Source organism: Mixophyes fleayi, chromosome 3 (assembly GCF_038048845.1).
Source record: "Mixophyes fleayi isolate aMixFle1 chromosome 3, aMixFle1.hap1, whole genome shotgun sequence".
Classification (NCBI taxonomy): Eukaryota; Metazoa; Chordata; class Amphibia; order Anura; family Limnodynastidae; genus Mixophyes; species Mixophyes fleayi.
In genome coordinates, this window is record NC_134404.1 from 347,815,441 (window position 1) to 347,830,919 (window position 15,479).

The following is a 15,479-nucleotide window of genomic DNA, read 5'->3' on the forward strand; positions in this document are numbered from 1 at the left end:
AGATATGGGGGTACACCTATGTACGTGGGGGGTGTACAGTCCCGGTGATATGGGCTGGTCACAGATATGGGGGTACACCTATGTACGTGGAGGGTGTACAGTCCCGGTGATAGTGGGCTGGTCACAGATATGGGGGTACACCTATGTACGTGGAGGGTGTACAGTCCCGGTGATATGGGCTGGTCACAGATATGGGGGTACACCTATGTACGTGGAGGGTGTACAGTCCCGGTGATATGGGCTGGTCACAGATATGGGGGTACACCTATGTACGTGGGGGTTATATTTGCACATATACATTTTTATAAATGACTTTATGTTTACACACAAACAGAAACACGACACCGCCGGGTACCTTAACACGGGCGTCTTTATGCTGCAGCATGTCTCTGTTGTTCGCCATTATGCGACTGGCGATCACTTTGTTTAATGGAACGAGGAGGAGGGCGAGCCCAAGCCCCCCCAGGAAGGCGATCCCCACTTGCTGGTACAGGAGGTAGAGGGTGACAGAGAACTGCAGAGGGAGGCTCCAGAGCTCATGGAAGCTGCGGCAGAAGTTAGATATCCGATCTGCATCGGTGCTCATGAAGTTCACCACTTCCCCGGTGGAGAACCCAGCCAGACCTGTCCCCTCACCACGTACGGTCTTACGATAGACGCTGGTGAGCACAGATGCTCTAACTGACAACATCAGCTTGTTAATCTCATGTGTGAACTGATTCTGTAGAAGAGCCCCCAGAAATCCACTAGCAAACAGGCCCATGGTATACAGCACACCCCAACTAAGGGGCTCTGCCCTCGATTCCATGAAATTAACTAGAAGGTTAAGCAGCAAAGGACCCATAAATCCAAGGAGGCTTGACCCAAGTTTCAGAAGACCTAGAAAATAATAGTGAGCCCCAAAGCTGGCATGTAAAGCTGGTAAGAGGTGCATCGCTTCAGGGACAGATTTGGATATGAATTCTTGGCGGACTCTTGCAGTGCGGAGATTATAGGGTAAGAGGTAGACATCCTGGGGTTTCTTAAGTCCTCCATCTGCTCCTTTCTGCATAAGAGGGTGCATCCAAAAGTAGAAGAATCGTGATAGCCAACTTTCACCATCCTCAGCAGACTCCTCACCACTAGCTGAGTCAGGTGAGGAGACCAGAGGAGAATGCTCATCGCCATCATTGATGGAGACAACTGTAGGAGATCTGGTGTGTGGAGGTGGTACAAGAAAGGCCCCTAAATATAGAATAATACAACAGATGCGAAGACATAAGAGGGAGAAGCGAGAAACAAGCAATAAATTCAAAGGAGATAACAAAGCCCCCTCCTGGCACAACCACACCCCCGTGATCACCAAAGAGGGGACCACAAGCAGAACTGGTATCACCAGACTCAGAGGGCCCCGAGAACGGCTGTACAATGTCTTCCGGAGACTGAGGAGTGTTAGAAAATGTGTGAACCATGATAAGCAGGAGACACCCCCTGACAGCACTTCCAATGAGGAGGGAACTTGACGAGGAAAAACAGCTCCCAAGACCAAGTCAGCGACACACAAGATGGTGAGGAGGAAGGAGACGAAAATCCGAAACAACCAGGCGAAACTCAGGGAGCTGCAAATGCAGTATCTGGAAGGAGACAACACATTACCAGTTACTAATATATAGACATTTTCCTCTGACAATGTTCTTCTTCATGGCTTCTTATAACTCTCACTGGTAACACCTTAAACCTTCTCCCTCTATGGCAATGACCATTCTAGCTCTGGTAAAGACCATATCTCACGTTCTCCATCTCCAGTAACTACCTATCTCCCTTCCACTTTCTCCATCTCTGGTCACTACCATCTCCCTTCCACTTTCTCCATCTCTGGTCACTACCATCTCCCTTCCACTTTCTCCATCTCTGGTCACTACCATCTCCCTTGACAGTTTTACACATCAAATACATTTGAAATTATTATATATTCAATTTATTTACATAAGGTAACATACAGAAGAGCACAGGTTAAAGTGAAAAAACATATTTCATATTTATTATCATTCAAATTAAAAATAAATTAAAACCAATAAAATCACATAGTGACACATATAAATATATATATATGGTAAGTATATAAGAAATAGATCATATTCCAAAAGATATAAATATCATCCAGCCCCATCACACTCATTGCTCAGTGATGGAGGTCTCTGTGGTAAGTGGTCATCAGAACCGGTCCACCGTTACTGGGGCGGCCTGTGGGGCATCTGGTCCCCGGTCCATGGACACAAGGCGACAGCCGAACACTGACAGACCCTCCCAAACTGATCCTTCACAGACCGGCCGGACCCCCAGCCTAACACTGAGCAGAAGACTTATTACACATATTACATTATATACACATTTATATCTACATGTATTACATAATGTGCAGGAAACGGGGGTCTCACACGCCGGGTGCAAATCTTTTCTCTCTATCTATTGAGTAATATCAATTAAAGAATTAAATATCTCGTTCAGTTTATTATGAAGATCACAAAGACTTTTGTTTCTTGTTTTTTAAGTATTAACATTCTGTAATATTTCATTTAAGACGCTGTTATTATTCCTGAAATGAAACACAATACACAGCGACCCCCCCACCCCGGACCCCCATCACTGTCCCCCCCTCCAGGCTGCTGTCAGTGCGTCAGGTCTGTACAATACACAGCGATCCCCCCACCCCGGACCCCATCACTGTCCCACCCTCCAGGCTGCTGTCAGTACGTCAGGTCTGTACAATACACAGCGATCCCCCCACCCCGGACCCCCATCACTGTCCCCCCCTCCAGGCTGCTGTCAGTGCGTCAGGTCTGTACAATACACAGCGATCCTCCCACCCCGGACCCCCACACTGTCCCACCCTCCAGGCTGCTGTCAGTACGTCAGGTCTGTACAATACACAGCGACCCCCCCACCCCGGATCCCCATCACTGTCCCATCCTCCAGGCTGCTGTCAGTACGTCAGGTCTGTACAATACACAGCGATCCCCCCACCCCGGACCCCCATCACTGTCCCCCCCCTCCAGGCTGCTGTCAGTGCGTCAGGTCTGCACAATACACAGCGACCCCCCCACCCCGGATCCCCATCACTGTCCCACCCTCCAGGCTGCTGTCAGTACGTCAGGTCTGTACAATACACAGTGATCCCCCCACCCCGGACCCCCATCACTGTCCCCCCCCTCCAGGCTGCTGTCAGTGCGTCAGGTCTGCACAATACACAGCGACCCCCCCACCCCGGACCCCCATCACTGTCCCATCCTCCAGGCTGCTGTCAGTACGTCAGGTCTGTACAATACACAGCGACCCCCCCACCCCGGACCCCCATCACTGTCCCACCCTCCAGGCTGCTGTCAGTGCGTCAGGTCTGTACAATACACAGCGATCCCCCCACCCCAGACCCCCATCACTGTCCCATCCTCCAGGCTGCTGTCAGTGCGTCAGGTCTGTACAATACACAGCGATCCCCCCACCCCGGACCCCCATCACTGTCCCCCCTCCAGGCTGCTGTCAGTACATCAGGTCTGTACAATACACAGTGATCCCCCCATCCCGGACCCCCATCACTGTCCCTCCCTCCAGGCTGCTGTCAGTACATCAGGTCTGAACAATACACAGCGATCCCCCCACCCCGAACCCGCATCACTGTCCCACCCTCCAGGTCGCTGTCAGTGCGTCAGGTCTGCACAATACACAGCGACCACCCCACCCCGGACCCCCATCACTGTCCCCCCCTCCAGGCTGCTGTCAGTACGTCAGGTCTGTACAATACACAGCGATCCTCCCACCCCGGACCCCATCACTGTCCCCCCCTCCAGGCTGCTGTCAGTACGTCAGGTCTGTACAATACACAGCGATCCCCCCACCCCGGATCCCCATCACTGTCCCATCCCCCAGGCTGCTGTCAGTACATCAGGTCTGCACAATACACAGCGATCCTCCCACCCCGGACCCCCATCACTGTCCCACCCTCCAGGCTGCTGTCAGTACGTCAGGTCTGTACAATACACAGCGATCCTCCCACCCCGGACCCCCATCACTGTCCCCCCCTCCAGGCTGCTGTCAGTACGTCAGGTCTGTACAATACACAGCGACCCCCCCACCCCGGACCCCATCACTGTCCCATCCCCCAGGCTGCTGTCAGTACATCAGGTCTGCACAATACACAGCGATCCTCCCACCCCGGACCCCCATCACTGTCCCATCCCCCAGGCTGCTGTCAGTACGTCAGGTCTGCACAATACACAGTGATCCCCCCACCCTGGACCCCCATCACTGTCCCACCCTCCAGGCCGCTGTCAGTGCGTCAGGTCTGCACAATACACAGTGATCCTCCCACCCCGGACCCCCATCACTGTCCCCCCCTCCAGGTCGCTGTCAGTGCGTCAGGTCTGCACAATACACAGCGATCCTCCCACCCCGGACCCCATCACTGTCCCATCCTCCAGGTCGCTGTCAGTGCGTCAGGTCTGTACAATACACAGCGATCCCCCCACCCCGGACCCCATCACTGTCCCCCCCTCCAGGTCGCTGTCAGTGCGTCAGGTCTGTACAATACACAGCGATCCCCCCGCCCCGGACCCCCATCACTGTCCCACCCTCCAGGCTGCTGTCAGTACGTCAGGTCTTTACAATACACAGCGATCCCCCCACCCCGGACCCCCATCACTGTCCCATCCTCCAGGTCGCTGTCAGTGCGTCAGGTCTGCACAATACACAGCGATCCTCCCACCCCGGACCCCATCACTGTCCCACCCTCCAGGCTGCTGTCAGTACGTCAGGTCTGTACAATACACAGTGATCCCCCCACCCCGGACCCCCATCACTGTCCCCCCCCTCCAGGCTGCTGTCAGTGCGTCAGGTCTGCACAATACACAGCGACCCCCCCACCCCGGATCCCCATCACTGTCCCACCCTCCAGGCTGCTGTCAGTACGTCAGGTCTGTACAATACACAGTGATCCCCCCACCCCGGACCCCCATCACTGTCCCCCCCCTCCAGGCTGCTGTCAGTGCGTCAGGTCTGCACAATACACAGCGACCCCCCCACCCCGGACCCCATCACTGTCCCATCCTCCAGGCTGCTGTCAGTACGTCAGGTCTGTACAATACACAGCGACCCCCCCACCCCGGACCCCCATCACTGTCCCACCCTCCAGGCTGCTGTCAGTGCGTCAGGTCTGTACAATACACAGCGATCCCCCCACCCCGGACCCCCATCACTGTCCCATCCTCCAGGCTGCTGTCAGTGCGTCAGGTCTGTACAATACACAGCGATCCCCCCACCCCGGACCCCCATCACTGTCCCCCCTCCAGGCTGCTGTCAGTACATCAGGTCTGTACAATACACAGTGATCCCCCCATCCCGGACCCCCATCACTGTCCCCCCCTCCAGGCTGCTGTCAGTACATCAGGTCTGAACAATACACAGCGATCCCCCCACCCCGGACCCGCATCACTGTCCCACCCTCCAGGTCGCTGTCAGTGCGTCAGGTCTGCACAATACACAGCGACCCCCCCACCCCGGACCCCCATCACTGTCCCCCCCTCCAGGCTGCTGTCAGTACGTCAGGTCTGTACAATACACAGCGACTCCCCACCCCGGACCCCCATCACTGTCCCACCCTCCAGGCTGCTGTCAGTACGTCAGGTCTGTACAATACACAGCGATCCCCCCACCCCGGACCCCCATCACTGTCCCCCCCTCCAGGCTGCTGTCAGTACGTCAGGTCTGTACAATACACAGCGATCCCCCCACCCCGGATCCCCATCACTGTCCCATCCCCCAGACTGCTGTCAGTACATCAGGTCTGCACAATACACAGCGATCCTCCCACCCCGGACCCCCATCACTGTCCCACCCTCCAGGCTGCTGTCAGTACGTCAGGTCTGTACAATACACAGCGATCCTCCCACCCCGGACCCCCATCACTGTCCCCCCCTCCAGGCTGCTGTCAGTACGTCAGGTCTGTACAATACACAGCGACCCCCCCACCCCGGACCCCATCACTGTCCCATCCCCCAGGCTGCTGTCAGTACATCAGGTCTGCACAATACACAGCGATCCTCCCACCCCGGACCCCCATCACTGTCCCATCCCCCAGGCTGCTGTCAGTACGTCAGGTCTGCACAATACACAGTGATCCCCCCACCCTGGACCCCCATCACTGTCCCACCCTCCAGGCCGCTGTCAGTGCGTCAGGTCTGCACAATACACAGCGATCCTCCCACCCCGGACCCCCATCACTGTCCCCCCCTCCAGGTCGCTGTCAGTGCGTCAGGTCTGCACAATACACAGCGATCCTCCCACCCCGGACCCCATCACTGTCCCATCCTCCAGGTCGCTGTCAGTGCGTCAGGTCTGTACAATACACAGCGATCCCCCCACCCCGGACCCCATCACTGTCCCCCCCTCCAGGTCGCTGTCAGTGCGTCAGGTCTGTACAATACACAGCGATCCCCCCGCCCCGGACCCCCATCACTGTCCCACCCTCCAGGCTGCTGTCAGTACGTCAGGTCTGTACAATACACAGCGATCCCCCCACCCCGGACCCCCATCACTGTCCCCCCCTCCAGGCTGCTGTCAGTGCGTCAGGTCTGTACAATACACAGCGATCCTCCCACCCCGGACCCCCATCACTGTCCCACCCTCCAGGCTGCTGTCAGTACGTCAGGTCTGTACAATACACAGCGACCCCCCCACCCCGGATCCCCATCACTGTCCCATCCTCCAGGCTGCTGTCAGTACGTCAGGTCTGTACAATACACAGCGATCCCCCCACCCCGGACCCCCATCACTGTCCCACCCTCCAGGTCGCTGTCAGTGCGTCAGGTCTGCACAATACACAGCGATCCTCCCACCCCGGACCCCATCACTGTCCCACCCTCCAGGCTGCTGTCAGTACGTCAGGTCTGTACAATACACAGTGATCCCCCCACCCCGGACCCCCATCACTGTCCCCCCCTCCAGGCTGCTGTCAGTACATCAGGTCTGAACAATACACAGCGATCCCCCCACCCCGGACCCGCATCACTGTCCCACCCTCCAGGTCGCTGTCAGTGCGTCAGGTCTGCACAATACACAGCGACCCCCCCACCCCGGACCCCCATCACTGTCCCCCCCTCCAGGCTGCTGTCAGTACGTCAGGTCTGTACAATACACAGCGACTCCCCACCCCGGACCCCCATCACTGTCCCACCCTCCAGGCTGCTGTCAGTACGTCAGGTCTGTACAATACACAGCGATCCCCCCACCCCGGACCCCCATCACTGTCCCCCCCTCCAGGCTGCTGTCAGTACGTCAGGTCTGTACAATACACAGCGATCCCCCCACCCCGGATCCCCATCACTGTCCCATCCCCCAGGCTGCTGTCAGTACATCAGGTCTGCACAATACACAGCGATCCTCCCACCCCGGACCCCCATCACTGTCCCACCCTCCAGGCTGCTGTCAGTACGTCAGGTCTGTACAATACACAGCGATCCTCCCACCCCGGACCCCCATCACTGTCCCCCCCTCCAGGCTGCTGTCAGTACGTCAGGTCTGTACAATACACAGCGACCCCCCCACCCCGGACCCCATCACTGTCCCATCCCCCAGGCTGCTGTCAGTACATCAGGTCTGCACAATACACAGCGATCCTCCCACCCCGGACCCCCATCACTGTGCCATCCCCCAGGCTGCTGTCAGTACGTCAGGTCTGCACAATACACAGTGATCCCCCCACCCTGGACCCCCATCACTGTCCCACCCTCCAGGCCGCTGTCAGTGCGTCAGGTCTGCACAATACACAGCGATCCTCCCACCCCGGACCCCCATCACTGTCCCCCCCTCCAGGTCGCTGTCAGTGCGTCAGGTCTGCACAATACACAGCGATCCTCCCACCCCGGACCCCATCACTGTCCCATCCTCCAGGTCGCTGTCAGTGCGTCAGGTCTGTACAATACACAGCGATCCCCCCACCCCGGACCCCATCACTGTCCCCCCCTCCAGGTCGCTGTCAGTGCGTCAGGTCTGTACAATACACAGCGATCCCCCCGCCCCGGACCCCCATCACTGTCCCACCCTCCAGGCTGCTGTCAGTACGTCAGGTCTGTACAATACACAGCGATCCCCCCACCCCGGACCCCCATCACTGTCCCCCCCTCCAGGCTGCTGTCAGTGCGTCAGGTCTGTACAATACACAGCGATCCTCCCACCCCGGACCCCCATCACTGTCCCACCCTCCAGGCTGCTGTCAGTACGTCAGGTCTGTACAATACACAGCGACCCCCCCACCCCGGATCCCCATCACTGTCCCATCCTCCAGGCTGCTGTCAGTACGTCAGGTCTGTACAATACACAGCGATCCCCCCACCCCGGACCCCCATCACTGTCCCACCCTCCAGGTCGCTGTCAGTGCGTCAGGTCTGCACAATACACAGCGATCCTCCCACCCCGGACCCCATCACTGTCCCACCCTCCAGGCTGCTGTCAGTACGTCAGGTCTGTACAATACACAGTGATCCCCCCACCCCGGACCCCCATCACTGTCCCCCCCCTCCAGGCTGCTGTCAGTGCGTCAGGTCTGCACAATACACAGCGATCCTCCCACCCCGGACCCCATCACTGTCCCACCCTCCAGGCTGCTGTCAGTACGTCAGGTCTGTACAATACACAGTGATCCCCCCACCCCGGACCCCTATCACTGTCCCCCCCTCCAGGCTGCTGTCAGTGCGTCAGGTCTGTACAATACACAGCGATCCCCCCACCCCAGACCCCCATCACTGTCCCACCCTCCAGGCTGCTGTCAGTACGTCAGGTCTGTACAATACACAGCGATCCCCCCACCCCGGATCCCCATCACTGTCCCATCCTCCAGGCTGCTGTCAGTACGTCAGGTCTGTACAATACACAGCGATCCTCCCACCCCAGACCCCCATCACTGTCCCACCCTCCAGGCTGCTGTCAGTGCGTCAGATCTGCACAATACACAGCGATCCTCCCACCCCGGACCCCATCATTGTCCCACCCTCCAGACTGCTGTCAGTGCGTCAGGTCTGCACAATACACAGCGATCCCCCCACCCCGGACCCCCATCACTGTCCCACCCTCCAGGCTGCTGTCAGTACGTCAGGTCTGTACAATACACAGCGATCCTCCCACCCCGGATCCCCATCACTGTCCCCCCCTCCAGGCTGCTGTCAGTACGTCAGGTCTGTACAATACACAGCGACCCCCCCACCCCGGACCCCATCACTGTCCCACCCTCCAGGCTGCTGTCAGTACGTCAGGTCTGTACAATACACAGCGATCCCCCCACCCCGGACCCCCATCACTGTCCCCCCTCCAGGCTGCTGTCAGTATGTCAGGTTTGCACAATACACAGCGATCCCCCCCACCCCGGACCCCATCACTGTCCCCCCCTCCAGGCTGCTGTCAGTGCGTCAGGTCTGTACAATACACAGCGATCCCCCCACCCCGGACCCCATCACTGTCCCACCCTCCAGGCTGCTGTCAGTGCGTCAGGTCTGTACAATACACAGCGACCCCCCCACCACGGACCCCATCACTGTCCCATCCTCCAGGCTGCTGTCAGTGCGTCAGGTCTGTACAATACACAGCGATCCCCCCACCCCGGACCCCATCACTGTCCCACCCTCCAGGCTGCTGTCAGTACGTCAGGTTTGCACAATACACAGCGATCCCCCCCACCCCGGACCCCATCACTGTCCCACCCTCCAGGCTGCTGTCAGTGCGTCAGGTCTGTACAATACACAGCGACCCCCCCCACCCCGGACCCCATCACTGTCCCATCCTCCAGGTCGCTGTCAGTGCGTCAGGTCTGTACAATACACAGCGATCCTCCCACCCCGGACCCCCATCACTGTCCCACCCTCCAGGCTGCTGTCAGTACATCAGGTCTGTACAATACACAGCGATCCCCCCACCCCGGACCCCCATCACCGTCCCACCCTCCAGGCTGCTGTCAGTGCGTCAGGTCTGTACAATACACAGCGATCCCCCCACCCCGGACCCCATCACTGTCCCACCCTCCAGGCCGCTGTCAGTGCGTCAGGTCTGTACAATACACAGTGATCCCCCCACCCCGGACCCCCATCACTGTCCCACCCTCCAGGCTGCTGTCAGTACGTCAGGTTTGCACAATACACAGCGATCCTCCCACCCCGGACCCCCATCACTGTCCCACCCTCCAGGCTGCTGTCAGTACATCAGGTCTGTACAATACACAGTGATCCCCCCACCCTGGACCCCCATCACTGTCCCACCCTCCAGGCCGCTGTCAGTGCGTCAGGTCTCCACAATATCTGACACTTTACAATCATAATAACATTTTGAGATCACGTGTATAATACCCATCTTATAGGGTCCCAGCCGGACTGCAGGACAATCCTAGAGGGTCAGTATGTGGCGCGGATAGATGGAGCTCACCTGTAGGACCCCGCATGGCACGCACTGCTCACTGCAAGGATAACGTGAGGAACTGAACTCAGAATAAGTTGGTTAAAGCAGACGCCGACATGTCCGCTGACCCAGACAGGTAACGGGTCTGAGGTGTTGGTACCACAGAGCTGGGTCACCAAGTCTTCCATTCATTGCACTGTCACAAATCTACAAGAGACAAAGTGATAAAATGACTGTAAATCCCGCACATTCGCCACTCAGTGTTTGTGATATTCTGCCCCCAATTTATAAACCGCCCCACTTCATGCCAACTTCACTTTCCGACATAAATGTGAGAATCACGGACTATCCCTTGGGTCACCAATTATTAATTTCCTCACAGGATAATTGTGGCTGGATCACTTATAAAGAACTTCTTGTGTAAATGTATTTCAGTTAGTGGTGCAGGGCGTCGATTTATATCATTGCAGTTTTGTATTAGAAATGTATTGATTTCTGATGTAGCAGGAGGAAAGGTCCCATGCTCATTTCATCTGTGAGTAACCAGCACATCTTTTAGCCTGAATACACAGCAGCCTCGGGGTGGCGGATTAAAAGTGTTGGCTTTTAATCCTGTGTCTTAAAAAGATAGGGAACCTAGTTGAATAATCAAATAGCAAGTCACTTAGGAAATCACAGAGTGATGTGAAGTTTGTTAAATTTAGATTACATTAAATCCAAGTTGAGAGAATATATTACATCCTGATGCTAATTGGATGTAATATCTCAGACTTTGTGGTGCCAGACATGTGTGAAAGAAACTGTCTAGAAGAGCTGAATCTTGTATTTCCACTGTATTATACCATCTGTACTTCTGGATGATTTCTAGGACCTGCAACTTGAGCAATAAAACATCACAGTTTGAAGATTCTGACTGGCGCCTAACACGGGACTGCCAGGGAACGGCTGTCCTAGGTAGAACCCAGCGTGTATGCATCAATGCTCTGCCCGCTACCCAGCAGTCCTGATCCATAGTAAGCGGTCAGGAGGTATCAGCCAACCCAGAGCAAAGAGGCGCTGCAGCAGCTATACCAGCTACCCAGAAGTAAGCGTTACTAGGCGCCTGGTGGTGGCAGCGAGATTCTCCTACAACTACTGCGCAGTTGAAGACTGTCTGGTGACAGCAGTAAGAGAGGTCAGTAACAATATTGCGGTTATATATTATAACTTTATGTTATGTCGCTCTCATAGAGGATATTATTGTGTTACATATGAAGGGTACTTGTTAATTATACGGGCTAAACGCTAACCTTGAGTATAATTGACGCTATATTTTGGAGGGTGGATCTGGGCGGTACTTCAACAGCGGTGGGAGGGAGGGTCGGTCAGGAGCGAGCAGCATTAATCATCTCCCAACCGCACTGAAGATAACAGAAACCTAAACTGGTGCAGCGCCCCTATAATTATCAGGTACCTATTATACATTATATTATTGTCACACAGAATTATGTAATATTGTATCATACATTATATAATTGTCCAACTGTATCTTATTGTTATAATGTATCACACATTGTTACATATGATTATATCACTGTTATAGATACTGTGTTTTATATTGTATTGTGTGTGATGAGCAGTCACAGGGGTCTATATCCAGTGTTATTCTGCCAGCACCAGGAACTGACCACACTCACCCCTCTCACTCACCCCTCTCACTCCCACCTCACACTCACCCCTCTCACTCCCACCTCACACTCACCCCTCTCACCTCACACTCACCCCTCTCACTCCCACCTCACACTCACCCCTCTCACTCCCACCTCACACTCACCCCTCTCACTCCCACCTCACACTCACCCCTCTCACTCCCACCTCACACTCACCCCTCTCACTCCCACCTCACACTCACCCCTCACACTCCCACCTCACACTCACCCCTCTCACTCCCACCTCACACTCACCCCTCTCACTCCCACCTCACACTCACCCCTCACACTCACCCCTTCCTGCTTCCAGCTCAAACCAAACAGATGGAACCAATATTTTTAACATTTGTTTCCCGGGGAGGGATATCATGACGGACAACACCACGTACCTGATAATAACCATAGAGAGCAGGAGAATCCAGAGCGTCCTGCACGATCTCAGGGTGTTATGCTGCAGTCTACCACTAGATGGCAGTACAGACTATGTAATGCAGAGAAAAGTCCAAATTGGTGCTATAGCTATAGTATGTTTGTACTGTGCCTATAGTATGTTCTATGTATGTAGAATGTGTGTACTATCTATGTAGTATGTACTATGCATATAGTATGTGTTTGTATGAACTATGTATGTAATATGCCCTATGTATGTACTATGTATGTACTATGTATGTAGTATGCGATCAAGTTCACACAGCGCTTCAATAAGGATCAGACTTATGTTGTGTGTGTACGAGTGATAATACCAGCGCTGTGTGACCCTGATCACATACAGTTATCAGAGGGAATGATTAAACCTCACGCAACTAGCTCATACTTTGTAACTTTGGCAAGGCGTGTTGGGGGTGAGGCCTGGTGGATTGCATCATTTGGCCCCAACCCTAAACGGCACTCACCTTTTTGACTAATCGCAGTGGCGGGGCAACGATGACACACGATTCGCGTCCCAAGCACCGCCTCCCCGCCACTTTACTACTTCGGTCTTTAGGAACCAGGAGGTTGCTCTGCTCTCCCGGGAGAACTCCCAGAAATTTGTGAGTCTCCCGGACATTCTGGAGAGTAGGCAACTATGAACTACCTGCTTATACGATACCAGTCTGATACTACTAATGCATCAACACTTCACCGACTAGCATATGTATGTACTATGTCCTATGCATATAGTATATATGTATACTTTTTATGTATTATGTATGTAGTATGCCCTATACATATAGTATGTGTGTACTTTATATGTAGTATTTCCTATGCATGTAGTATGTCCTATGCTTTAAGTATTTATGTAGTGTATATGTTGTAATATGTATGTATATATGCACTTTTTATGTGTGTACTATGAATGTAGCAGTGGTGGAAGAGGCGGTTATACAGGGGTATGTCATACCGCCAGACCTGGATTAAGGCTCTGGGGGGCCCGGTGCACTTTAGACAGGGGGGCCCCTATGATGTAACACGGTTATCATTTTATACAATACACAGGCACTACTGTTAGGTGCACACAGCTCTGTCTTCACCAGAGGTACACGGTGAAGTGGGACATACCTCACAACTGTCCTTGTAGTCAGACCAAATCCTGACTAAGCGAGACAATCAACCAAATTCGGGACTGTCCCACCACATTCAGGACAGTTGGTAGACTGTCCTGCTCTCTCCTACCTGTTCTTGTCACTTTCACCATCTGTGGCTGCGGTGTCTTTAGGTCAGTTGCTGCTTGTCTGGATCCTGGAATATTGGATGCCCTATTTTGAAAAAAAAATGGGCACATGAGATTTAGAAAACTCCAAATAGCCCCAGTGTTAAAACAATACTATTCCCATTTAATATATAAACATATTTCCCTCCTTCCAAACAGCCCCATCAATAAATAAAACATCATTTACGTTTAATAAATATTACCATTTCCCACAACCATCCCCGCATTAAATAATTCATATTCACATTTAATAAATAGACCTCATTTTCCCCAAACAGCCCCACATTCATTTATTAGTTTACAAACCACCCCAGCATTAAATTTTAAGGTCCAATCATCCCATCTTAAATTGATAGACACCACTATTAAATTAAATTGCCCCACATCACCCCACAAATAAAATAGCACCCGTTAAATAATTAGCATACACCTGCAATCCACCATTAAATTAATAGCCAACCTCACACATTATATAAACATACTACCCCCCTCACACACACACATTATATTAACATACTACCCCTCTGTATGGCCTTGTTTCTCTTCACCCATGGGACGGCACCTGTCATGTGGTGCACGCTCCATGTGACACCAATAGCGACCACACATAGGGGAAGGGGGGGCGGATCGTAAGGATCCGCGGCCAATGATAGAAGGTGGCTGGTCTCGTTGGAGGGGCCAGCCACCAAGTAATAGAGACTTGGTGCAGGGACCGGCCCAAAATAGTCTTTTTTCTGTCTGGCCCGGGGGCCATATACCCCCCTGCTCCCCGTCCCAGCCCGTCCCTGAAACTAAAAGAAACATTGATAACATGACACCATTTTTAACTATATATATATATCCAAGTGAAAGTGTGACTCACCTTGGAAGCCACGTTCAGCACAGCACCCCCAGGCCCTGTTGGTATGGTCCTTGCCTAGGAGAAGCTCCAGTAGTTGTACATCGGGCCAGCTGACAAATATTTTGTCCGTCCAAGGGGGGCGTGGGGGGGGGGGGGGTACACCTGCGTCAGTGGGGTTCAACAGCCGCAGAAGAGTCGGATCACCAATTGACAGGTGATCCAATCAGCGTGTGACCGGCGGCGTGGGGCCCTCAGAGAGAGGGGGGGGCCTGGGGCACTTTCTCCCTGTGCCCCCCCCCTTAATCCAGCCCTGTATACCTCCACTTCTCCTACTGCCTTCATTGTAAAACTATCACATTCCCGTACCTTTATATACTGATATATTATCTCCATATATCACAGTCATTACCTCCTGTACCTTTATATACTGAGATAATATCTCCATATATCAGTTGGTTTTCCCATTACCTTAATTTGGTTTTTCTTTGAGACTCGGTTACTTCTCACGTTTACAAGGTTCCTGGTTCTCTGGTTTGATCTTTGTACCACATATCACATCTACAAGCACCATGTAACCCAGGCTGTGGTGCCAGGAGGGTGAGTCACACAGAGCTGAGGACTGGGCACACTTACTATCTGCAGAGTTGTGGGTATGAGTAATACACCGGCTCCGGCAGTATAGTCATAATATAGCTGGATATATAAATTATACCTGCTGGGTGCTGGTTGGCTGTCTGTATACAGGGGGGGGGGGGGTGATTATACAGTTATACCCTCATCAGCCACAACAGTAAAACCATTGACAAGTGAAGGGAAGAACATTTGTGATCTTGTTACTATGATGCCTGTC

At 53.7% G+C, this 15,479-nt stretch overlaps 1 protein-coding gene across 3 annotated transcripts; it reads right to left on the reverse strand.

The window, feature by feature from the left end:
• Positions 1-233: 233 nt before the first annotated feature.
• Positions 234-15,181, reverse strand: ABCC10 (ATP binding cassette subfamily C member 10). Of its 3 annotated transcripts, none has more exons than XM_075200786.1 (3): positions 15,098-15,181; positions 10,438-10,617; positions 234-1,613 (listed from the first exon to the last, which is right to left on the reverse strand). In XM_075200786.1, exons 2-3 carry the CDS (start codon positions 10,596-10,598, stop codon positions 281-283), a joined length of 1,494 nt encoding a protein of 497 aa, XP_075056887.1. In that variant the 5' UTR covers positions 10,599-10,617; positions 15,098-15,181; the 3' UTR covers positions 234-280. The 3 variants fall into 3 exon arrangements, with proteins under 3 accessions (XP_075056887.1, XP_075056885.1, XP_075056886.1); XM_075200784.1 differs by lacking the exon at positions 15,098-15,181 and adding an exon at positions 12,393-12,447; XM_075200785.1 differs by lacking the exon at positions 15,098-15,181 and adding an exon at positions 11,700-12,089.
• Positions 15,182-15,479: the final 298 nt, after the last annotated feature.

Bases quoted from the DNA above. Each gene is read 5' to 3' on its own strand.
- ABCC10 (XM_075200786.1), bottom strand. From the start codon at position 10,598: ATGGAAGACTTGGTGACCCAGCTCTGTGGTACCAACACCTCAGACCCG. The intron at 1,614-10,437 runs GTGAGCTCCATC...GTCTCCTTCCAG, and splicing joins TGCCATGCGGGGTCCTACAG to ATACTGCATTTGCAGCTCCC.